At 41.6% G+C, this 27,026-nt stretch overlaps 1 protein-coding gene across 1 annotated transcript in view; it reads right to left on the reverse strand.

The window, feature by feature from the left end:
- The window catches only part of LOC140185993 (VPS10 domain-containing receptor SorCS1-like), an 837,248-nt gene that overhangs the window by 363,368 nt on the left and 446,854 nt on the right, over positions 1-27,026 (reverse strand). The window contains exon 4 of the mRNA XM_072239817.1: positions 14,091-14,249. Coding sequence (XP_072095918.1) covers positions 14,091-14,249 — 159 coding nt within the window. The remainder of the gene's footprint in view (positions 1-14,090; positions 14,250-27,026) is intronic.

Below are 27,026 nucleotides of genomic sequence, written 5' to 3' on the forward strand. Positions count from 1 at the left end.
GCTCGAAAAGAAAAAGAAACAAAAACTTACAAATCCCTAACCCTCACAGCCCCTCCCTCATACCCCAACCTGCCAATCCGCGACAAGAATGGGCGAGAACATGAAAAAAGCATAGAACTGAAAGAGTCAATATGAATTTTACTTTTTTGTCACCAAACAATTGATACTAGAGCGTACAATTATCACAGCGATATTTGATTCTGGCTTCGCACTCCCTGGAGTATGAATCAATAGTAAATATAGTAAGAATTTAAATTATAAATCATAAATAGAAAATAGAAAAGGGAAAGTAAGGTACTGCAAAAAAACCAAGAGGCAGGTCCGAATATTTGGAGGGTATGGCCCAGATCCAAGTCAAGATCCGTTCAGCAGTCTTATCACAGTTGGAAAGAAGCTGTTCCCAAATCTGGCCATACGAGTCTTCAAGCTCCTGACCCTTCTCCCAGAGGGAAGAGGGACGAAAAGTGTGTTGGCTGGGTGGGTCGTGTCCTTGATTATCCTCGCAGCACTGCTCTGACAGCGTGTGGTGTAACTTGAGTCCAAGGACGGAAGATTGTTTTGTGTGATGTGCTGGGCTGTGTTCATGATCTTCTGCAGCTTTTTCCGGTCTTGGAAGGACAACTTCCATGCCAGGTTGTGACGCACCCTAGAAGAATGCTTTCTATGGTGCATCTATAAAAATTAGTGAGGGTTTTAGGGGACGGGCCAAATTTCTTTAGTTTTCTCAGGAAGTAAAGGTGCTGGTGGGCCATCTTGGCAGTGGACTCTGCTTGGTTGGACCAAGTAAGGTCATTTGTAATATTGACCCCGAGGAACTTAAAGCTTTTGACCTGTTCCACTTGCGCACCAACGAAGTAAATGGGGTTGTGTGGTCCACTACTCCTTCTGAAGTCAACAACCAATTCCTTCGTCTTGCTGACATTGAGGGATAGGTTATTGTCTTCGCACCATGCCACCAGGTTCTTAATTTCTTCTCTGTACTCAAACTCATCATTACCCGAGCTACGGCCTACAATTGTGGTGTCATCAGCAAACTTATATATTGAGTTCGATGGAAACTTGGCTACGCAATCATGGGTGCACAGTGAGTACAGCAGGGGGCTGAGTTCACAGCCTCGTGGGGCACCAATGCTCAGAGTGATTGTAGAGGAGAGCTTGTCCCCTATTTTTACAGCCTGGGTCCTATCTGTGAGGAAGTTAAAGATCCAGCTGCAGATCTGAGTGCTGAGGCCCCCAGGTTCCAGAGCTAAGGAATCAGTTTATTTGGAATGATGGTATTAAAGACAGAGCTGTAGTCAATAAAAAGGAACCTTACATATGCATCTTTATTCTCCAGGTGTTCTAAGGAGGAATGAAGGGCCAGAGAGATGGCATCTGCCGTTGTTCCAGTAGACGAATTGCAAAGCGTCGAGTTTGATTGGTAGGCTGTGGTTGATGTGTGCCATAACCAATCTCTCGAAGCACTTCGTAGCAACTGATGTCAGAACCACGGGTCAATAGTTATTCAGGCATGCCACGTTGCTCTTCTTCGGCACCGGGATTATTGTTTCCTTCTTAAAACACGAGGGGATCTTAGACTGAAGCAAGGAGCAGTTGAAAATGTCAGCAAACACTCCAGCTAGCTCGCTTGCACAGGCCCAGAGAACTCATCCTGGGACACCATCTGGGCCCGTCGCCTTCCTTGGATTTTTCTTCAGGAAGGCCCCCCTAATGTCCTCCTCGGTGATGATGAATCTCGATGCCACCAGGTTCAGTTCATCCAGAGGGGCCAGGACGCTCTTCTTCTGTTCGAATCTTGCGTAGAATATGTTAAGTTCGTCAGGAAGAGAAACGCTAGAATTTTTGATATTCCCAGCCTTTTCTTTGTGCCCAGTGCTCTCATTTAGACCCTGCCATAGTCTACTGGCATCCCTCTGGTTAGCCTGGGCTTCCAACTTAGCTCAATATTGTCTCTTGGCGCCCTTAATGGCTTTCCAGAGTTCACGCCTGGATTCCGTGTAGCGACTGGTATTCCCGGACCTAAAAACTGAAGCTCTATCCTTCAAAAGGGACTGGACCTCATAATTCATCCAAGGTCCAATCAATGATCTCAGAATTTCAACATCTCTGAGAGCATTGGGACCATCTGACAATAGTGACATAAACCAGCTGCCTCACCAAGGACAGCAACATGAACCAGTGCCCTCTCTCTGAGGGAAACAACTCAAACCAGCAGCCTCTCTGAGAACTGCTTGCTCTCCTCTGTATTTGCCTTGATGTTTCAATCTAACTTAATGCTTTAATTGGAGAGAAATTTAGTTGATCATGGCCCCTTTTCTTGTCTCTGAGCTTCTCCTCATGGTAACTTGTGCTCGCATTTCTCTCCTAGAGTTTCCTCAGGGACAGCAGCGTGCAAGTCACAGGCTCCAACAGTTCCAAAAACAAAATTAAGACAAAAAGAATAAGTAGAAGACATAGAAAAGCTGAAATGATTGACTATGTGAAAGATGTCGCCTGAGGAATCGTTGTTCGCTGGCACCATCTTGACCGGAAGCTTCTCTTTATAATTTTTGAAGGTTGTTTTTTTTTTGCACGTTGCTGCATGACCAACAAGTTACAGCAAATTCCTAAAACATTTGAATGTATGTGGTGAATAAAGTTGATCCTCGATCTTTTCTATTTGTTTACACAGTGGATGTGACTATCTACACAAAGTTGGCATTTATTCTACTTCCCCAATTGTCTTTGAGAAGATCGTAGTGCTTAAACCACTGTGATGCTTCTCGTGATAACATTGGGTCAGGGGTTGGACCCAATGACCAAGACGGAAGTGACGGACTCAGAGGAGAACTCACAGGTAGCAGTATTTCAATCTTCCTGCTGTCCACAGTGGTGGGGGTCATGAATCTGAAAGCCGTTGGAGTATCTCAGCCATGTCACTGAAGTGCATTTTGCAGGTGATAGACACTATTGCCACAGTGCAGCATAGAGGAGAACACAATTATTCACAGTGGGAGACTTTGGTAAATTGGACTATTACTGGCAATTGTACTGAGAAAAATCTATTTTGCATGCCATCCATACAGAACAATTCATTACTGCAGTGGACTGAGAAGGTACAAGGGAAAACAGCAACAAAATACAGAATAAGGCGTAACAGTTACAGAGAAAGTGCAGTGCAGGCAGACAATATGCCATAGGGACATAATGAGGTAGATAATGAGATCAAGACTCCATTTTATTGTACTAGGAGTATCATAACCACGGATTAGGCTGTGCAGCAGATTCAGCAATTGCGCTCATGAATATGCATGTGTCAGCTAATTACTATTTCATTGTTACAGTATTTAACTCCTTTCTTTTTGTCATAGAGGTTGTTGAGACTTGAGCAAAGCACAGCAATGTTACGCTGCCTACTAGCATTCAGTCTTGCCTGAGAAATTGGGCTGTTGAGTCAATTGACGCTGAAGACTAGCGGTATTCATTTAATATTTAGTTACTCCTTTCAGCCGCAGCGTTCGCCTCATTTTCATTTGAGAGTTTTATTTAACGGCCCTGTTTGGATCAGCGTTTATTGTTTTCCTTTTCCTCTAAACTCTGTTCGTATTAAAGTCTGTGAATAATCGACTTGTTTCAGTGTCTCTTTCTTTCCGCACTTGAGGCCATATCCAAACAAACTGAAAAGAGACTATTCAATAGTTTTATGACAGCAGGGTAGAAATTGTTCTTGAGTCTGGCTGTACATGCTTTCAAGATTTTGCCTCTTCAGCTCAATAGGGGGGTAGAAGAGAGAATATCTGGGGTGGGTAGGCCCCTTGATTATATTGGCTGCATTACTGAGGCAACGAGAAGTGTAGACAGAGTCGATGGATAGGAGGTTGGTTTGTGTGATGTGCCGATCTGTGTCTACAACTCCCTGCAGTTTGTTACAAATCTTTCAAAAACACATCTACCTCCTCTTTAAATACCCTAGGGGCCCATCCTCCACAAAACTCTGGATTAGACAATTGCAGAGATTTGCTATTATTATTTTAAAATGAATTGGATCTATTATCCTTGATTTGGAGAATGTGAAATTTATTTTCAGCATTACAGTGTAAGTACATAAAATACAAAACTAAATAATAAATGTACAAATAAGAGAAAAAGGAAAAGGAATTTGAGATTATTTCTAACCAGAAAGGTTAAAATCATCCTCCTGGTGAATGGTCCAACCAAGAAAGAGAGCTCCACTCTTTTCTGAAGGAAGCTACTTGGCAAACATTGATATGATGCTCAATGTTGCCTTCTTGCATGGTAATCCTTGGCACTCTTTGCTTTGCGTCATTATTCAGAGGTGTGACCTCCCTTTCTCCCAGCTTTACACACAGATATTTCACCACTTAACTCAAATTACAGAGAGTTAGCCACATTAACAACCCAGACATACAATGTACTCAGTTTGCTAAAGACCTAACGTGCCAATTTACCGTGTTTCTGTTGGTCCATGCACACAATTCAGGAGACAGGGCAAAAGCGAGAAAGAAAGTCACCTGTCAGTGAGAATGAACTTTAACTAAACATGAGGTTATTGCAAAGAGTATTGGCTGACTTTGTTACAGTTTAATAAGATTACAAATTTTGAACAGGTTTTCTGAAGGTAAATTAAAGAAAAAATAGGATTTGTTTCCTAATGGTTTTGCTACAATGAGGAAGCTAATATGGGAATAAATTGCTTCTATAATTGCTAAATTTCATAATCTCATGATATAAGACATTGCTCAAAGAATCCAACTGATCTTCTTTGGAATGATAGATTCTCTTGGAAAATAGAGCCTGCAGCTGTTGGCTGAAGAATACTGTGAACTGGGGTGGATTCCAGGGTTCCAGATGGCGCTCTGAGCTAACACTTGAATATTCAGCATAGCAGATTTAGAATAAAATATTTCAATGTTAAATACTACTACTACTACTACTACTACTACTACTATGTGGACTCAGGCCTAGGGGGCCGGCGTCGGGCACAATGATGGACTCTCCACTTCTCCCTCTCCCTCATCAGTGTGTTCAGTTCATCTACATTAGCTGCGCCGCTGTCTCCTAGGAGCGTGTTGACCCTAGTCTTGGGAGGGCACCCAGGGTTCATCCTCCTGTGCTTGGGCTCCCATATGATGACTAGACTGGCAGGTAGCTCGGGGTGGCGTAGACAGTGCCCTGCTAGTTGCAGACTTCTCGCCTCGATTTTAGTGGTGAGCATCAGTAGGTTGTTATAGAGCTCGACGTTCGTCATGTGCTGTTGCCAACTCACATCAAAAGCCATCCGGAGCATTCGTGTATAGCAACCATCTAGAGACTTTCACATCGTCTTGGTGAGTGCCCACGTTAAATACAAAGGGAGGAAATCAAATTAGAAACATAAGAAACAAAAGCATGATCACTTTAGCCTGCTTCACCCTTCTGTTTGGGGATCCTGGCTAATTTTCCAACACAAATACATTTTATACCATAAGATAGAGAAGCAGAATTAGGCCATTTGGCCCATTGAGTTTGCTCTGACATTCAATCATGGCTGATATTTTTCAGACCCATTCTCCCACCTTCTTCCTATAACTCTTAACACTTTTATCAATGTTGTCCCATCTCTATACCACTCAGCCCCCTACTCTACTCTCTGTACACTCATGAAATGGTGGGCAGACTCGACTCTAACTCTGTTTACAAGTTTGCAGATGACACCACCATAGTTGGACATATCTCAACTAATGAAGATTTGGAGTAAAGGAAGAAGAAAGAGAGTTTAGTAACATTGTGCCTGATAACAACCTTTACCTCAATGTCAGCAAAACAAAGGAGCTGGTCATTGATTTCAGGAAGAGCTCCTGTTTTCAGCAATGGAAGCTTCAAGTTCCAAGGAGTGAACATCACCAATGGCCTGTCCTGATTCAGTAATGTTAGATACCAATGCCTCTACTTCCTCAGGAGGCTAATGAAATTTGGCAAAACCAATTTTTATCACTACAGCATAGAAAACATCCTATCTGGATGCATTGCAACTTGGTATGGCAACTGCTTGCATGTGAACCCAAGAAATGTGGATATAGCTCAGCACATCATGGAAACCAGCCAGCCTCCCCTCTATGGACTTAGTCTATACTTCTCATTGGCTAGGTAAAGCAGCCAACATAATCAAAGACCCCACCCAATGCAGATGTTCTGTCTTCTCCCCTCTCCCATAGTATAGATACAAAAGTCTGAGAGCACTTACCACCAAGCTCAAGGAAAGCTTCTACTCCACTGTTATAAGACTATCAAAAGGTTCCCTAGTATGATAAGGTGGATTCTTGGCATCACAATCTACCTGATTATGATTGTGCACATTGAGCACCTGTACTGAATTTTCTCTGTAACTGTTACACTTTATTCTGTTATTCTTTACCTTGTTCTGTCTTAGTGCACTGTGTAATGATTTGATCCATATGAACACCATGTAAGAAAAGCTATTCACTGTATTTCAGTACACGCGACAATAATAAGCCAATTCTATTACCCTTCCTATCAGTGAGGTTGAAGATTTGGGAGGTGCTGTTGGAGCAGCCTGGTTGGTCAAGCCTACATTTGTAGAATGGACACACCGCAGACAACGTGTATGAGTGAAGGGGTCACAGAATCATATAACACAGAAACAGGCCCCATGGCCCACCTAGTACATCTGAACTATTATTCTGCCTGGTCACATCGACCTGCACACAGACCAGATCTCTCCATGCCCTGTTATCTATGTAACTATCCAAATTTCTCTTAAATGTTGAAATCAAATGCACGACCACCACTTCCACTGGCAGCTTTTTCCATACTCTCCTTGCTGTCCAAGTCAAGAAGTTCCCCTCAGGTCACCCTTAAAAATTTCACCCTTTACCCTTAACCCATATTCTTTACCCATCCTCTGTGGAAAAAAAGTCCTGCTTACATTTACTCTACAAGAGGGGTAGAGCAAAATGATAATGCTGCTAAATGGTGACTCCTTTGCTTCCATCTTCAGAATCAGCTCTATTTCTATCTTTGATATCACTTTTTTTTTCATTTTCAAGGTTCCTTTGAAGACCCTGACCTGCAGTTACAATCTGACTTCAGTTCTTTGCAGGAATGGGACCCACTCTCAGGTCCTCACGACCAGCTGCTTTTTGATATCCCAAGGACACAACCTGGAAGACTAGCATGCCTTCAGGGTGCCAGAATTTAGTGGCTCTGGAGATATGCTGATTCAAGACCGGTGCCCCTGACTGAGGCATCGTGGCAGAACATGGAACATCAGGAGCAGCAGATTAGCTGCTATGGGCTGTGTGTCCAGAGGCCTGAGCCTTACTGAGGCCAACTCTCAGGGCACAGAGCTTGGAAAAAGTGAGACAGCAGACTTCTAATATCATCAATCAGTGAGTGGTTTGTTATGTCTTCCCTCTTGCTGTGAAACGGGGACATCTCTTTTTCCCTTATCAGGGAGAGAGAAAGAGAGAGCCTGTGGTATGTCAAATTACTGGAAAAACGAGTAGTCTTTGGGGTACTGCAAATCTGTGTTGTTATTGATGCCTTGCTGCACATTTGAGTGCTCGGTGGGGGGGGGAACTGGGGGGGCTTTAGGTTCTAATGTTTAACTGTCATTCATTCTTTGGGGCACTCCTCTGGTTTTGTGGATGTTTGTGAAGAATAAGAATCTCAGGATGTATATTGCATACATTTCTCTGACATTAAATGTACCTATTGAAACCTGTACACCTCAGAATTTTGTATACCTCTATCAAATCTCCACTCACTCTTCTATGCTCCCGGGAATGAAGTCCTAACATACTCAGTCTTCCCCTGTAACCCAGGAGCGAATGAATGTAGAGAGTGTTTGACATGGTTTCAGCAAAGCTGACTACTTTGTCCTGGATCCTTTGAAGCTTATCGAGAGCTACTGACATTGCACTTCCCTAAGCATCGGGAAATGGTTTCATCATGCTCCTGCGATTCGTGCATTTTGGTAATAGAAAGCCTTAAGTATATCAGAGGGGGTGTCAAGTTCCTTTCTGAAAGCCATGTTTGCACCTTCCGCCAACCTTTCCAATAGTGAATTCAGTTCTTCCTGAGGGGCAAAGGAATATTGGATTCTGTTTGTCACTGTAAATCATATCAAAGACTCCTGTCAGTTTTGTAGTTCAGATACACTCTCTTGCCAACCAGTTAACACACAGTAGGAATTTGATCCATGTTGGATATGCCTTTCTCTTTACTTGAGCCATCTCCTATTTGAATTTATTATGTTTTATATTATACTTTTAGGGAGCCCAAACACTACTTGAAGATAGTCAAGTACGGTGTCCTTTTCAACTTCCCAGGCAGAAGCTTCCTTTTGATATCGGGAGTTGTAATGTAGCAGCAAAGCAGTGAAGACACATCCTTCCACCTCCTCCCAGTCATCGTACAGAGAGAAGACTATTTCATAATTTCATGATTTGCATATAATCTTAAGTCAGACCGTTTAGAAGAAAGGGATGCTCCTGTGTATTTACGTCTTTCAGGGACATCTCAAACCACTTTGAGCCCAATGAAGTATTTGTTGAAGTGCGGTTACTGGTATAACATTAGAAACCTAGCAGTCACTTTGCACAGCAAGCACCCACAAAAATATGATAATGACAGGAGTTTGTTTTATGAACTGTTAGATGATAAATATTACCCAGGAAACTTGAGATCATTTGCATGAATTACTGTGCAGGATGCTCTATATTCAACTGAGAGAACTACTGAGGCTTCAATGTAAAATAAGATGGCAGCTCATGCTTGGAGTCAGGCTAGATGCAACATTCTGGAGAGCACATGGATACCTGACACAATGGGACAAAGAGTACTCAACTGACCCAGAGAGAAATCACATGTACACACACACAAAATTCTTGAGAAACTCAACAGATCAGACAGTGTTGATGGAGGAGAATAAGCAGTTGATGTTTTAGGCTAAGACCCTTCTTGCCCCTTTCTAGTCTTGATGAAGGGTTTCAACCCAAAATGTCAATTGCTTATTCTCCTCCAAGCTCTATTCCTGACCTGCTGAGTTCCTCCAGCACTTTGTGTGTGGTACACAAGATTTACTGCATCTTCAAAATGACTTGTGTTTACAAGTATACACATTATTGCTCAGTTGATATACATATAATACCTCAGGATCCAATGAATGGGAAGAGAAACTCTAATGTCTGATCCCTGGTGGCTTATTAGACATGATCTATCTTCCTTAGTGGACTTGTACAGTACTTCTGCTATAAGCATTGGACTCAGACCACTACCAGTTTGCCAGTTTTATGTATACTCATCTTCTCTTCTTATCTTTAAGTGTGATCGATAGTCACTCTCTGGGGTCGGGAGGCCTTTCTATTTGCCAAACTCAGCTTTCTAATATAGAAGCTAACACCTCTAGAGATTAAAGAATTGTTTTTGAGTAAGTTAAACTTCCAAACAACATTCTTTGTTCAGCTTATTCTCATAAGTGGGAGCTGATCTTCAAGTGCTAACATAAATGGCAAACAATAATGAGTATGAAGTTAAAAGAACAGCTTTGCAAACAATTAGCACTGTCTTTAGAGCACATATTGCTGGCCCACAGCATGGAGATGGCTGCTCAAGAGATGCAGTGTAAGACAATGGGGTTCTGTTAACTGGCCTGTTTCAAACCAGACAACAATGGCTAAGTTATATAGTTCAAATCCAAGGAAGCTTGCAGACAAGATTGATACAATCACTTAGCACATCATATAGCTGGTCCATCAGTAGCTTGTAGATGTATGTACTCAAATGGTCACCTCTCACAGCATTACTTGTGGGTAACTGAGATATCTCTCCCCTGAAGCCTTTAGACCAGCAGTATGAAAAAAGCCCTGAAAAAAAATCATGTGTTGAAGTCATCTAACTGGCAAAAAAAAAATCAGTATAAATGTAAGACAGCTGTTAGACTTGTTAGGAATAGTCAAGAACATCAAGAATGACAGAAAGTTGGGGTGAACTAGAATCCATTGCTCTGCCGTCGATTTCTGTGACAGATGATTCATTCATCTGAAAATTGTTGGTATGTGTTTTAGCTTATAGGAATTATAGCGGTGTTTTGTAAACCTTTTATGTTTAAGTGTCTTATTTAAACTAAAACATGTATCACTAAAAGTAAATGAACTGTGTCTAAACTTCTTTCTTAGCGGGAAGTATGTCCTCCTTGGAGGGAGGGGTACTCACCACTTGAACATTGTTTGAGTTCAGCAAGCAGAATACTATCTCACAAGGACCTCAAGCTCTACTCGGTACGTTATCCGGTTTCAATCATCAATATGAATAAAGTTCCAAAGGAGATGCAAAGGTTGAGTAAGGTACTGTGTAAGTATAAGCTACTTCTTAAAATGTGAATGTAAAATGTGGACAGGGAGATACAGTGAGACAGTAAGCAGAACCTTTAACTCACAGTTAGAGATCCAGGTTCAATTCTGATCTGCAGTTTGCAGCTCAGAGAGTCTGCTCCCTTGTTGTATGATTCTAGAACATGGGCCAGCTGATTCCTTACGGTGAACAGGTGGTGCGGGGGCGGGGGACAGGAGGGAAACACAGAGGGAGAAGGGAAAGGGGGTGTGAGGGGAAGAGAGGGGCAAGAGAAAGAGGGGGAAAGGAGAGGAGGAAAGAGAGAGGGCAAGAGAAAGGGGAAAGAGAAAGAAGGAAAAGAAAGGTGAAAAGAGAGTGGTGAAAAAGAGGAGAAGAGAGAAAATGGGAAGACAGAGGCAGGGGATGAGAGAGGGGGAAGAAAGAGATAGGAAGAGAGGGGGAAGACAGAAAGAGTGGGGAGAAAGGGGGAGAACAGAGGGGAGAAGAGGGAAGGTGAGGTGGGAAAGTGGAGAAGAGGGAGAGGGAGAGTGATGGAAGTGAGGGGGGAAATAGAGTGAGGAAGAAAGAGAGGGATATAGAGGTGGAAAGAGATGTGGGGGAAATGAGAGACAGAGTGGGGAAGGAAAATAGAGGAGAGAAAGAGGATGAAGAGAGAAAGAAGGAGAAGAGAGAGACAGAGAGAGAACTTTTTGACAAAAATGTTGGGACCAAGAACCTGTTTCTGTGACATACCATCCTATTATATCATGGTAATTCTTCCTAAAGTTACTTACTTAATTTCTCATCAACATATCCAAAAATTTGGAACCTCCAGTTACCAGTGTCAAGGACAGCAGGTGCAGAGGAGTGTCACCATTTCCAAATTCCTTAGTAAGTCTAACCAGAACATACACTTAGTTATTCCTTCAATCTTAATATGCCCAAATCTGCTCACAATATTGGGAGTCAGATTTCAATGTTTGGATGTAAACATATGAGTAGTTATGGTGTAAAATCAGGGGGCTGGTGGAAGCCAGATCAATGAGTACTTTTGAAAGGAATTTGGATGCAGATTTAAGGGAGAGTAATTTACAGAGTGAGAGAATCAAATTAACAAGATTGTTTTATCTGAAGCTATCACAGGTTCAATAGGTTGAATGGCCTCCTTTTACACACACTTTGCAGCCATTGGATTATTTATTGCACTATAGGTTTTCTTATAGCATTAGACATCCAGCAGTTTGTCAGCAAGCTCCTCACAGAAGTTTTATGTTATCTATTTTTCAGAAGCATCTTGTATTTATACTGTGCCTTAACAACCTCAGGATGTCTGTTTGAATTTGTTTATTGATGGCTGAATCTGAGTAATATATGGAAGGGAATTAGAGGTCCTTCCATAGCTTAAACATGTTGAGCAAAGAGTATTGTACTGCACCGGCAGTATGCTAAGATTAATGCTTATAGCAAAAGTGCAGTGCAGGTATACCAACAGATATGAACCATAGAGACACAAGAAATGGTAGGAGCTGAAACCTGGAATGGTAAGCAACTGCAGGAACTCAGCAGATCAAGCAGCAACTGTGGAGGGAAATGGACAGTCATTACTTCTGGTCGAAATCTTTTATCTGGACCATGTCCCGATGGGCTGTGGAGTTTTAAATGGTAGAGTTGTTCTTCTCATTCATTAGGTTCCCAGTTCCAGTTCTGTATTTCCATAACTCTGTGAAGTATTTTGATTATGGAAGTGGCTATGGATGTTCAATTGTTCCTACCTTTACTAGACAGAACCACCCTCCATAATGAATTTAAGAACATTAATAATGTTTGTGTAACTGAAACTGCTCAGCCTTTTGCAAAAAAATATATATGTTCAGTAGCCACTTTATTGGGAATGAGAGTGGAACCTGGTGAGGTCTTGTGTTGCTGTAACCCTTCCATTTCAAGATTCGATGTATTACACATTCAGAGCTGCTCTTCTTCACACCACTATTGTAACACGTGGTTATTTGAGTCACTGTCTGACCCTGACTGGCATTCTCCTCTGATCTCTCTCATTAACGAGTTGTTTTTGCCCACAGAACTGCCAGTCACTTGACGTTTTTTTGGGATTTTTTGCACCATTCTCTGTAAACACTAGCGACAGTTATGTGTGAGAATCCCAGGAGATAAGTAGTTTCTGAGATACTCAGACCACCCATTCTGGCACCAACAATCATTCCATGGTCAAATTCACTTTGATCACATTTCTTTCATTCTTCTGATGTTTGGTCTGCACAACAACTAAACCTCTTGACCATGTCTATATTCTTTTATGCAGTGAGTTGCTGTCACATGATTGATTGATTAGATATTTGCATTAACATAAAGTTGTATAGGTGTATCTAATAAAGTGGTCACTAAGTGTAGATTTATTGTATCTTTTTCTCAAAATCAGCAAAGTGAATTAACCCTACCTAATCTTTGACACCTGTCAAGAGTATCAAAATGACAGTCCTATTGAATTGAGTAAGAAAGCATTTTTCTGTCTCTGTGCAGTAACCATAAGACCATAAGACAAAGGAGCAGAAGTCGGCCATTCGGCCCATTGAGTCTGCTCCACCATTTTATCATGAGCTGATCCATTCTCCCACTTAGTCCCACTCCCCTGCCTTCTCACCATAACCTTTGATGCCCTGGCTACTCAGATAACTATCAATCTCTGCCTTAAATACACCCAATGACTTGGCCTCCACTGCTGCCTGTGGCAACAAATTCCATAGATTCACCACCCTCTGACTAAAAAAATTTCTTCGTATTTCTGTTCTGAATGGGCGCCCTTCAATCTTTAAGTCATGCCCTCTCGTACTAGACTCCCCCATCATGGGAAACAACTTTGCCACATCCACTCTGTCCATGCCTTTCAACATTCAAAATGTTTCTATGAGGTCCCCCCTCATTCTTCTGAACTCCAAGGAATACAGTCCAAGAGCGGACAAACGTTCCTCATATGTTAATCCTCTCATTCCCGGAATCATTCTAGTGAATCTTCTCTGTACCCTCTCCAGGCCTGTTAATCATAAAACTATGGGAAAATGGACACTGATAATGTAGCTTAATTTTTAGCTTAGATTCTTTTTGTGTCTTTTTGCTGCCAGACGTGATCAGCTAGGTGACAGCTTGTTGCAAATTGTGACAGCGGTATAGTGTTGGTGGGACTTTAAATCTCGAAATATTCGAAGCCAGAATCTGAGGAATAACAATTCCTATGCAGCACCTGGAATTTGGTCAGAGGTTTGAGTCTGACCCTCAGTAAACCCTGGAGCAGGTACACCACGTTCAAACATTGGCTGTATGAATGCTCTGTGTTTCACTTTCTTAACATCCTCAGAAAGGCTCATGGGACACGGCAATATTGTGACTTCAACTTGTGATCAAAGGAGAATGCTCCTGGCTATAACTCATTCTTTTAGTCAAAGCACCACCTGCGGCAGTCTCAAGATGGGGCCGTTGGATTCCAAGTTTTCTTTATCGTTGAAGGATATATTTTCTTTGCCCATGCAGAGCCTGGCCATTCTCTTTGACACTATGTACCTTGTTAACCTGTCGATGAAAATGCACATCTCAATCTCACACTGACTTGAAAGTGAAGCCTCCAACCCTTAGTTTCAATATTAACAGCATGGTCTGTTTGCAGAACCTGTTTAAAGACCGAACTCATCACTAGAAAGAAAATATTTGCTCAGATTCCATGAACCACAGACTGAAGCGACAAGACTCACCTTTTGATCTTGGCTGTAGGCCAGAATCCAATCCTCCTCTTGTGGATGGAACAGCATGGTTTGGATCTGAAAGCTCTGGCGATATTTTTGATAGGTCGCGCCCTCGTCTGAGCTGATTAGGACACTGCTCTCAATCTCAGGGTCACTCACAAGCATTATCTGTTCAAGGCAGAATAAAGGAAAAATGAAAGAATCAGAATCAGGTTTAATATCACCGACATATGTTGTGAAATTTGTTGTTTTCCAGCAGCGGTACATTGCAATACGTAATAATAAGAATACTCTCAATTACAATAAGAAATACAATAGATTGTGGTTAATTAGGCCATTGTTTAATCAGGGTAATCACTTATTTAGGACAACTCTTAAAGAACAAAATAGATTCAAGAAAACAACCTTCATGTATTTGAGGGACTACGCCATTCAATTGAGACAGGGGCTATTGGTGAACATTTATGGCTGTTATACAGAATGGAGCAAATAGTTTTTAAATAGCATCACTTGCATGTTGTTGTGTTATGTTATCCATTTGGACCAACTGACTCCAATTCGAAAAGCAGTGATCTTTGATCATTTAGTTTTTTTATTTTGACAATAAAGACAGTTCATTCACAATCAATCAAAAGGACATGGCAGCATATACTGTACTTGTTGCTCTATCCAAATAATGTTTAGGTATTAATATGCAGTTTTATAGTACTGTAGTAGTATTGGTAGTGTTCTAACTTGCTCTTTAGTTCATTTAAATACATACATTGTTACTCAGTTAAACAGTAATTTATCTTTTTTATATCTTTTAATTACAGTGGATTCTGGTTAATTGGGACACATCAGGACCAGTCCAGTTTGGTCCTATTAAGTGGCTGCCCCAATTAGCTGAAGTTTCATGAAGATAAAAGATAGTGCTTCCGATATTATCATACACGATGAGATCTAGTAGGCAGGGAGCTTAGTAGCCTTACGGCCTGGTGGAAGAAGCTGTCTCACTTCCTAACAGCTTTGTCCTGATGCTATTGTTCAGCCTGCCTGACGGTTGGGTGTCAAAGATATTGTTGGATGGATGGGAGGGTTCAGTGATAATGTTAACAATCCTGTGTATGCAGCAGTCGTAATCCTTTGTCGGTTCGCACAGTCAAGTGCCACACCAGACAGTGATGCAGTTGGGCAGGATAGTCTCAGTGGTTCTCCTGTATAAGATAGTTAGAATGGGGGTAGGCAGGAGCTTTGCTTGCCTCAACCACCTCAGAAAGTGGAGATGCTGCTATGCTTTCTTAACTAGAAAGGTAGTGTTGAGGGAATCAGGTGAGATCATCCGTTACGTGCGCTCCCAAAAGCTTGGTGATCCTAACTCTTTCCATAGAGAAGTCGTTTATGTGCAGTGAGGACTGGTCAGCCTGACCATTCCAAAAAGCTACCATCATTTCTTTCGTCTTTCCAAGCTGATATTCAAGTTGTTGTGCAGCCTCTCTACCTCCTCTCTGTACACAGTCTCGTCTTCATTGTTGATAAGGTCAACCACTGTTGTGACATCAGCAAACATGATGATTCGGCTTGAAGTGGATCAAACAGGACAATCCTACATCAGCTGCAGGCACCGGTGAAACTGGAGGTGTTGCTGCCAACGTGGACTAACTGCAGCTTCTGCAAATCCAGAGTAATTCACACAAAATGCAGGAGGAGCGCCTCAGGTCAGGCAGCAGCTATGGACGGAAATAAACAGTCAACGTTTCAGGCCGGGGCCCTTCACCAGGACTCAGCTGACATGTGGAGTTCCGCCGCATTTTGTGTGTATTATCTTCATTTTTATTTCCGCTATGTTGGGATGAACGGTAAAATGGTCAGCAGAGATAGTCTGCCGACCCCAGAAATAAAGTTTCTGTATCACAGTGTGACCTTGATCAATTTGAGAGCAAGCTTGTGTTTATTTCATACTTTGTCTGTAACTTCTGAAAACCACAATCATCAGCACACTCCCCCCCCCAAAGTGGTTGCACCTGTGGAAAGCAAAATGGAGTTATTGATTCAAATTGGAGACCCTTTGTCAGAACTGGGAGGGGACAAGAGAAGCTTGCTAAGCTGCAGGGAGGGTAGGAGAGGATGATGAAGATGGAGGCGGGGGATATCTCTGGTGGGGTAAAACGTGTGGCCATGTGAATAAGCTGCAAACAAGGTAATGTCTTCAGTGAGTGAACAAAAGCAGTCACTAACAAAAGAATATGGGTGTTGTGAAATACAGAGCAGGAAGATGAGCCTGACATAGAAAGAGAAAAGTCTGTATCAGTCATCCATGTGTAACATTAGCTCCATTGTCAGAACATCCTTTCTTAAATACAGGGCCTAAAACTGCTCACAATACTTCTAGCGTGCTCTGACAATACCTTTTAATCTCAGCATTATGTCATTATGTCAACTATTCCTCTTGAAATGAATGCATCACTGATTCACCTGCAAGTTAATGTTTAGAGAATCCTGTATAAAGATTTCCAAGTCTCTTTGCCCCTCGGAATGTTGAATTTTCTCCCCATTTAGAACATAGGTCATGCCTTTATTTTTTCTACCAAGGTGCATGACCATACACTTCCTGACACTGTATTCCACTGCCACTTCTTTGACCATTTTCCTAATCTGTGTGTCCTTCTGTAGCCTCTCTGCTTCCTCAACACAACCTGCACCTCGACCTATCTTCGTATCATCTTTGTAACTTGGCCACAAAGCCATCAATTCAGTCATCTAAATCATTGACACATCACATAAAAATAAGAGGTCTCATCACCGATCCCTGCAAAATGCCACTAGTTACCAACAAGTCATCCCGAGTGCCTTATGATCTTCCCATCCTTCCTGACAGTCTCACTGCACATTGCCTCTGCTCGAATACCATCTACCCCATCCTCACCACTCCTGTTCCCACCCCTCTGTCAAATTTGTTTAAACCCTCCCCAACTGCTCTAGCAAACCTGTCCCAAAGGATATTGGTCCCCCTGGGGGTCAGGTGTAACCCGTTCATTTTGTGCAGGTCATACAAAAGAGATTCCAATGATCCAGAAATCAGGGCAACTACCACCCTGTAGCACCTATCTATCACTTCCTCATTTTTCTGTATGTACTGGAGGTTATAAATATGCAGCTCAAGTTTCCTAACATATTCTCCCAGGAGCTGCAACTCAGTGCACCTGGTGGAGAAGTGGTTATCCAGGAAATTGGAGGTGACAATCAGTAAAACACAACCCCTGGAGCCAATGACACTGAAATAACTATGCACTAACAGATGAAGAATGAGGAAGAAACCTACCAGAAACTTACCCCAGTTAAGCTCCCCACAATAACACTGGTCCAGTCCAAAAATGTCCACTCCACTTGTCCCTACATTATTTTTATTTGCTCTTGCCAATGAATTATGATTCAATTGGGCAGTCAAAAAAGCCGAAAGCTCGAGAATGCTGATTTTTGAATTTCCCAACCCTACATGTGTGGAGCCTCCGTCAATCTGATCGGAAAAAAATTACCTGTGTGTATTAGGATATCAATGTGCATGTGAAAATTAGTGAAAACAGAATAAATATTTACATCATCTGCTAGGTTTAGGGAGGAAAACAAAACATCCGGGTTATTGTTGGTGAACAGTTATACAGTCTTAAATAGATGGGTTCATTTTGATTGGTAGGTTTGACTTTGTGTGGGATCGTATTGCTTTGGAAGAAATAAAAATGTCTGGCTGGGGATTTCATTGTAAGTATGCACTGGGGACTTTTGAGGTTCTTACTTCAGTCAGCTTCTAAATGGTCCATTATGTTTCTAATGGGATACATAAAACACTGCATCTGTGTTTGGGAAAAACATGACCTGAGCTGTTGTTTTTTTTGACAAGGTGGTAATTCAAGGCTACATTTGCTTTCTCCCACGGCATTGTTTTGAAGGTGAGTCAGGGAGTTTCCATCTGAGCCCTGGCCAAACTGATTCCTACATCAGTGCTGGAATTTAGAGACAAAGCTTAGCTTTATTCAACATGTGTATGTTGAAACATACAGTGAAGTGTGTAACTTTCGTCAATAACTAACACAGTTTGTGCTGAGGGCAGATTGTAAGTGTCACTCACCATGCTTTCAGCACCATCACAGCATGCCCACATCTTACTAATCTTTGGAATGTGGGAAGCAACTGGACCACTTGTGGGAAACCCATGGAGTCACAGGGAGAATGTGCAAACTCCTTACAGACTGCGATGGGGATTGAACCCCAATCACTAGTGCTATAAAATGTTATGCAAACTGCTACTCTTAGGGATGACCTAGAGAATGTGAAAGGTGGCATATATTTTGAACTTGTTTTCTAAAGCCGAACCTATTCCAGGCTTCAGAGAAGGAACTAAATGCTGGAGGAGATGGAAAAATGGGCAAGGAGAGGGGCGGGGGGGCTTTGGACTGTATATCAAATACAAATAAAACAACGAAGATGCTGAGAGTAAGAGACTCATACAGCAAGTAAAAGAAAGTCATACAACATTGCCCCAGTGGCTGCGTGGTCATCAAGTACCTACTTACACTGATCGTAAACTTGTCTCATTTCCATTCTCCCCAACTTCCCAACAATGCTCCCCAGATTCTACCACTGACCCTACACACTAGGGGCAATTTATGGCAGCCAATTCACCCACAAACACACAAGTCTTTGTGGTGTGGGAGGAAATCAGATCTCCAGGGGGATCTCCATGCACACATTGGGAGAGCATGCAAACTCCACTCAGGCAGCACCTGAGCTCAGGATTGAAACAAGTCTGAAGGAACTGTGAAGTAGAGGCTCTTCTTGCTACATCGCTCTGCCACATTTCTTGACCTTTTTTTTGAATCATTTTTCAATGAGCTTATTCTTACCAATTATGACATTGTGTCTTTGCTGATTAACAGAACTCTGACAACTCTTACTCATTCATCAATCACACTTTACTCCCTCCTGAACAAGGAGAACAGTCACTGAATTGCTCTGAAGTTACAGCTTAAAACTGTCCATTTTTCCGATAGAAACTTTGGTACTCCTGTATGACTTTAGAAAGACTAAGCCTGCATTGCTCCCTGTTACTACTGTTGGTGAGGACATGGATGTGGTGAAGACCTACAAGTACATGGGGGAGCACTTGATGACAGACTTGAGTGGAGCACCAACACAGGTCCAGAGTCGCCTCTACTTCCTGAGGAGACTGGGGTCCTTTGGAGCATGCAGGCCTCTCCTTCACATGTCTGTTGTCACCAGTGCAATCTTCTATGCAGTGGTGAGCTGGGGAAATGGCATCAACACGGAAATCCTGGAAATTCTGGACAGTTGTTTCTCACCCTCTACACACTACCTTGGCTGAACAGAGGAGCATTTTTGGTAATAGACTAAGACAACTATACTGCTCCAAAAAGTGCTATATGAGGTAGTTCTTATTTTCGGCCATTACACTCTATAATGAGTCAACCTACTGCAGGGGAAGTGATGAGCCCCTCCAGATAGACTGTTTGAGGTAATTTATTTTTTATTCCTTTTTACTTTTCTTCTAATATTTGTATATTTGTGCACTTATAATGCTATTGTGATACTGTAAATTCCTTTGGGATCAATAAAGTATCTATCTATCTATCTATCTATCTCATCATCACTTCACAATACATATTTCAGGTGTTAATAACCAATAAATTCAATGAGTTAAGGGCCTATAATGCTCTAGAGTTAGTAAAATAATTGTTGAATAATTAGCAAATGTCAATAAAGGACAATAGGGTAGAATGGCAGTAAGGACAACTATTTACAGCACCAGCTGTGAGACTGACATCCAGTTCCTGCCGTTGTCTCCAAGGAGTATGCTCATTTTCCCTGTGACCCTGCGGGTTTCCACTGGTGTCTGGTTTCCTCCCATGCTTCAAGGGGATATGGGTTGGAGTTAGCGAGCTTTGGGCAGGCTATGTCGGTGCTGGAAGAGTGGTGATACTTGTAGGCGGCCCAGCAAAATCCTCACTGATTTCACTTGACAGAAAATGACACATTTTACTGTATGTTTTAAAGTTCAAAGTTCAAAGTAAATTTATTATCAAAATACAAAGTACCAGATACAACCCTGAGATTCATTGTCTTGCAGGCATACTCAATGAGTCCATAACAGAATCAATGAAATACCACACCAACTTGACATTCAACCAATGTGCCAAAGACAACAAAACAGTGCAAATAAAAATAAATAAATATTAATAAACAAATAAACAATAAATATCAAAAACAGGAGATGAAAAGTCCATGAAAGTGAGTCCATAGATTGTGGGAACATTTCAGTGATGGGGCAGGTGAAGTTGAATGAAGTTATCCCTTTTGGTTGAAGATTGAGGGGTAATAACTGTTCCTGAACCTGGTGGTGAGAGTCTAGAGGCTCCTGTACCTTCTTCCTAATGGCAACCGTGAGGAGAGAGTATGTCCTGGGTGGTGGGGACTCCTGATGATGGATGCTGCTTTCTGTGACAGTGTTTCATGTAGATGTGCCCAATGGTAGGGAGCACTTTTACCCATGACGGATTGGGCCGTATCCTCTACCTTTTGCAGAATGTTCTGTTCCAAGGCATAGGTATTTATATGTACATGTGACAAATAAAGTTCATCTTTATAAGCTTTCATTATTGTCTTTATTTGGTCTTGGTATGCCTGGTGATTTTTGGTCCCATACATGAACAGAACATTTATACAACGGGGAGTTAGACTTTCAAGTGCCATGTTCAGCCTGGATGACTGTACTATGTCAGTATGTCTGCCCATCGTCTCTGTCAGGTTATCGTCTTGACTTATGCCTTACTGCAAATTCCATGGCAGAAGAAGTCCATTCATCCCATGTTGGAACCTAGCAAAGCAACCTCATGTCCCTTTCCTTATTCCCCTGTTACTCTGCAATGTATCCTCTCCCGCACATGCCCATCAGTGCTCATTGCTCTTTGATGTTATACTCCCTACCGACATCAAGCAGTAATTTCAATTAACTATTTAACTTACCAGCTTCGGAGACACAAGAGGCAGCGGATGCTGGAATCTAGAGTGACAACCTGCTGGAGGAACTCAGCAGGTCGACCTGCATCTGCAGGAGGAAAGGAATTATCTGGGTTTCAACCCAAAACTTAGATAATTGTTTTTCTCCCTGAGATAATATTTGACCCACCAAGTTCCTCCAACAGATTGTATGTTGCAGTATATTTTTGGGATGTGAAGGGAAACCAGAACAACCTCATGGTCACAGAGAAAATACAGACTCCACACAAATAGCACCAGAGGAAGGATCGAACCAGGCTCCAGCAGCACTGCTGAATTATCATACTACCCTTTTCCTCAGGCGTTGTTATAGTACATCATCGGAGTAATTGAGATATTAACACATGAACAGGAGCAAGAAATAAAAGCAACAATGAATCACACGATTATTTTCTGACTTATCACTGGGCACTCTTGAAACAAGAAGTAGTGGGTGTAGTTTCCTGAATTTCCAAAGCTGCAAAATTGTTAAAGAACTAAAAAAAAAACAACAGTGCATTTGTCACAGGCAAGTTTACTGCTTCCCTTAGCAAGAATCACTGCCTGGATTCAGGGACTGATGTGGATTAATACTTTTTCATTAACAGTCGATAAACAAGTTTTCCAGGAGACTCATGCTCCTGGTGCCAAGCTTTGGCAATGCAATTCATCACCATCAAGGAAGGTCCTGGAAATACCGTTTACTTTTTAGAATGTTGACAGAAGTATTTCAGCCATAATCTTTAGGTTCATAATACCTCATAATTTTTTGTAAGACTGGACACATTTGTTAATGGGGAAATTATGTTTCACTCTATACTTTATTCAAAGCTCTGTGAGGGAATCTCATTTTGTAGATAAATTCAGTCTCAATATAATGGAGCTCCAGTTCTTCCTGTTTTTTCACAGCTTGTGAATTTTCAGCTTCATTTTGATGAACTTCACAAATTAACTCAAAACAAAACGACTAGATTGGGAACATTGGGAAATGGCAAGATAGCACAAGTATAATTTACTGCCATCCTTATCAATCTGTGTAACATATTTCTGGTTGTATCATCAGTGAAAAATGCTCCTTGTGATACTATTTTATGCAACACATTTGGAGCTATGTTGTTCTGCCTAACGTACTCTCGGCTATGTTATTATGGGTAAGCTGCTCTTAGCTGTGCGTCATCCAATACATCATGCAAGTCCAACTATGTGAAGCATGCTCCAAAAAGCATCAAACTCTCCAAAACAATGCTTTAGACCATAAGGTCAAGAGATAAAGAAGCAGAATTGGGTCATTCAAGCCCATCGAGTTTACCCTGCCATTTATTATGGGTGATTTATTATCCCCCTCAAGGCATTCCCTGCCTTCTCCGTGTAACCTTTGACGTATTTACTAATCAACAACATATAAACCTTCACTTTAAATATACCCAATGACTTGATCTCCACAGCCATCTGTTGCAATGAATTCCACAGATTCACCACCGCCTGGCTAAAGAAATTCCTCCTCATCTGTTTTTTATACCTCCTTGAGCAATTGGATCCTGGATTTCGTTACTAGTAGATCCCAGTCAATTCAGATTGGCCAGAAAATGTCCTCCATGATCTCCATCAACACAGGTGCATCACAGGGATGTGTGCTTCGGCCACTACTCTACTCGCGTTACAACTACAGTATGACTGTGTGGCTAAGCACAGATGCAAAGGCATATTCAAGTTTGCAAATGACACCACTATTGTGGGTTGAATCAAAGGTGGTGATGAATCAGCTCACAGGAGGGAGACTGAAAACTTGGCTGAGTGATGTCATAACACCCTCTTAGTCAATGTCAGCATGACCAGGGAACTGATTATAGACTTCAGGAGAGGGAAAACAGAGGTCCGTGAGCCAGTCCTCATCAGAGAATCAGAGGTGGGTAGAGTGAGCAATTTTAAATTCTTGAGTGCTTCTAATTCAGAGAAACCAGCACTGGACCCAGCACATAAGAGTAATTGCAAAGAAAGCATAGCAGCACCTCTACTACATTAGACATCTGCGGAGATTTGGCATGACAACTAAAACTTTGTGGTGCAGAGTATCATGGCCTGGCATGGAAACACAAAATCCATTAAATGGAAAATCCTGATGAAGAGTCTTGGCCCAAAATGTTGATTGTTTATTCCTAGCTATAGATGCTGCCTGATCTGCTGAGCTCCTCCAGCACATTGTGTGCATTGCTGGACATAGAAAATGCATGTCAAAAGGGCCATGCCACAATAGTCATGGGAGAATTCATTAAGCAGGTAGATTGGGAAAATCAGATTGGTACTGAATCCTAAGAGAGGGAACTTGTAGAATGCCTATAACATTGCTTTTTAGAGCAGATTGTAGTTGAACCCACTAGAGAATCAGCTACTCTTGATTGGGTGTTATGTAATGAACTAGATATAATTAGGGAGCTTAAGGTAAAGGAACCCTTAGGAGACAGTGATCATAATATGATAGAATTCATCTTGTAATTTAAAAGGGAGAAGCTAAAGTCAAATATATCAGTATTACAGTGGAATGAGGTGAATTACAGAAACATGAGAGAGGAGTTGGTCAAAGTTGATTGGAAGTAGATACTAACAGGGATGATGGAGGAGCAGCAATGGCTGGAATTTCTGTCAGCAACTCTGAAGGTGCAAGGTAGTTACATCCCAAAGAAGAAGTATTCTAAAAGGAGGATGACACATAGGTGGCTGAAGGGGAATCAAAGCCAACATAAAACAAAAAAAGGACATAATAGAGAAAAAAGTAGTGCGAAATTAGAGGATTAAGAAATTATTAAAAACGAACAGAAGGCAACTATAAAAACCACGGGGGTGGGGGTAGATGAAATATGAAGGTAAACTAGCCAATAATATCAAGTACGATACCAAAAGATTATTTTTTCTGATATATAGATTGAAAAAGAGAGGTGGGAATAGATATTGGACCACTGGAAAATGACACTGAGTAGGTAGTAGTGAGGTAAAACTAAATGGCAGATGAACTGAATTAAGTATTTTGCATCATTCTTCACTGTGGAAGACACTAGCTGTACACCAGAAGATCAAGAGTGTCAGGGGGCAGGAGTGAGTACAGTTGCTATTACTAAGGTACTTGGAAAGCTGAAAGGTCTGAAGGAAGATAAGTCACCTGGACCAGGTGGACAATACTCCAGGCTTCTGAAAAAGGTCAGCTGAAGAGATTGTGCAGGCATTAGTAATAATCTTTGAAGAATTACTTGATTCTGGCATCGTTCTGGAGGACTGGAAAACTGCAAATGTCACTCCACTCTTCAAAAAGGGAGTGAAGGAGAAGAAAGGAAATTATAGGCCAGTTAGCCTAAACTCGATGTTTGAAAAGATGTTGGAGTTGCTTGTTAAGGATGAGGTTTTGGGAAATTTGTAGACGTATGATAAAATAGACCAAAGTCAACTGGTTTCTTTAAGGGAAGATCTTGCCTGAAAAATCTGTTGGAATTCTTTGAGGAATTAACAAGCAGGATAAGCAAAGGAGAATTGGGATGTTGTCTACTTGCACTTTCAGGAGGCCTTTGACGAGGCTGCTTAACGATGTTACAGGAAAGATACTCACATGGATAGAGCATTGGCAGATTGGCAGGAGGCAAAGAGTGAGAATAAATGGAGACTCTTCTGATTAGCTTGTGGTGACTAGTGATGTTCTTCAGGGGTCAGTGTTGGGGCCACTTCTTTTTACGTTATCTGTCAGAGATTTGGATGACAGAATCATTGGCTTTGTCACCAAGTTTGTGGACAATATGAAGGTAGGTGGAGGGCTAAGTACTGTTGAGGAAGCAGGAAAGCTGCAGAACGGCTTAGACAAATTAGGAAAATTGGACAAAGAAATAGCAGATGGAATACTGTGTCAATAAGTGTATGGTCATACACTTTTGTAGAAGGAATAAAAGCATGAACTATTTTCTAAACTGGGAGAAAATTAAAAAATCTAAGGTGGAAAGGGATTTGGAAGTCCTCGTGCAGGATTCCCTGAAGGTTAGTTAGCAGTTTGAGACAGTAGTGAGGAAGGCAAATGAGATGTTATTATTCATTTTGAGAAGACTAGAGTATAAAAGCAAGAATGCAATCTTGAGGCACTGTTTATGCATCTTTGTGAGTACTGTGAGCAGATTTGAGCCCCTTATTTAATAAGGCATGTGTGGACATTGGAGAGGGTTCAGAGGAGGTTCACATGAATGATTTTGGGAATGAAGGACAATCATATGAGGAGCAATTGACGTTCTGGGCCTTTATTGCTAGAATTTAGAAGAATGGTGGTGGATCTTATTGAAACCTATTGAATTTTGAAAGGCAAACAACAGGAATTCTGCAGATGCTGGAAATTCAAGCAACACACATCAAAGTTGCTGGTGAACGCAGCAGGCCAGGCAGCATCTGTAGGAAGAGGTGCAGTCGAAGTTTCAGGCCAAGACCCTTCGTCAGGACTAACTGAAGGAAGAATTTTGAAAGGTCTTGAATGGATGTGAAGAGAATGTTTCCTCTGGTGGAGGAGTCTCGGAGCTGAGGGCACAGCCTCTGAATAAAGGGATGTCCATTTAGAATGGAGCTGAGGGGGAATTTCTATAGCCAGAAGGTGGTGAATCTGTGGAATTCATTGCCAAAGGCAACTGTGGAGGCTAAGTCATTGGGTATATTTAAGACACAGATTGATAGGTACATTAGTCAGTGTGTGAGGAGAAGGCAGGAGAATGGGTTTGAGAGGGAAATTGATCAGCCGTGATGAAATGGGGGAGCAGACTTGATGGGCCAAATGGCCTAATTCTGATCCTATGTCTTATGGTCTGGTGAAAACAGTGACAATTTCAGAATTTTGTACAAAACTGAGGTGCGGGCAAAACACTGACACCAAAACAGAACTGTTACTGATGCTCAGACAGGAGAAGTATCACATTCTAATTTGTTGCTCAAAGGCATTCACTACTGGTGTCAACAACAATACGGCTAAGTGCTGCTAATGAGTTTCATGCTAGGTAAGAATGCCAACCCTGACTCATTACCAGAGCTCCTTCAGTGTACAAAAATATTTCATGCTAGATAAACCACTCATCCCCCCTCTCTCCCTACTGTGCTCCAATTTTGTCTCCCATATAATACACCGCCGATGTCAACCAACACTCATCCCTCGGGATCATTGGCCTTGACCCAAGTTCAATGTCATTGGAGTAAGAGTTGTAATTGATTTGTGATCAGAATGTATAGCAGGCACTCAAACTGGGAACTGGGTTATTATTGTCACATGTACCGAGGTACAGTGAAAAACTTTGTTTTGCATGCTATCTTTATAGATCATTTCATCACATCAGTACAAGGGAAAAGACACAACAGGATGCAGAACATAGTGTTACGGTTAAAGAAGGAGTGCGGAGTGAACGGACAATAAGATACAAGGCCTTGACTATGAGGCCAAGAGATCATCTTATTGTACAAGAGGTCCATTCAATAGTCTGACTCCAGCAGGACAGACACCACATAAGACTATTGACCTTCAGCTCAGTAGTTGTCCACCATTAAGCTCTGCCAAGCTATAATCTTATATCTTCTTTATAACTTCTTAAAAATTCAGGAACACGACTTTGAGATTTATTTCAAAGCATTTTCAAGCATTTATTTATTTTGTTGCTAACTTATACCGAATAAAAAGCTTATTTATTACAATGAACTTGCATCTTTTGGGAAATGGATGAATGTTCTGAAGTGTATCATGGAAGGTCGAGAGAAAATGCATTGCTTTTATACTTTTGCAAGTTCGTTATGTCCACTGAGGATCTGAACTCTGAGAGAGAATCAGAGTTAAAGTAGGTGACAAATAGCACTGCTCTGGGCTGGGAATGCTCTGTCAATTTAATAGCAATTGTGTTTCTCATAGCATTTGAAGAG

Source organism: Mobula birostris, chromosome 21 (assembly GCF_030028105.1).
Source record: "Mobula birostris isolate sMobBir1 chromosome 21, sMobBir1.hap1, whole genome shotgun sequence".
NCBI lineage: Eukaryota > Metazoa > Chordata > Chondrichthyes > Myliobatiformes > Myliobatidae > Mobula > Mobula birostris.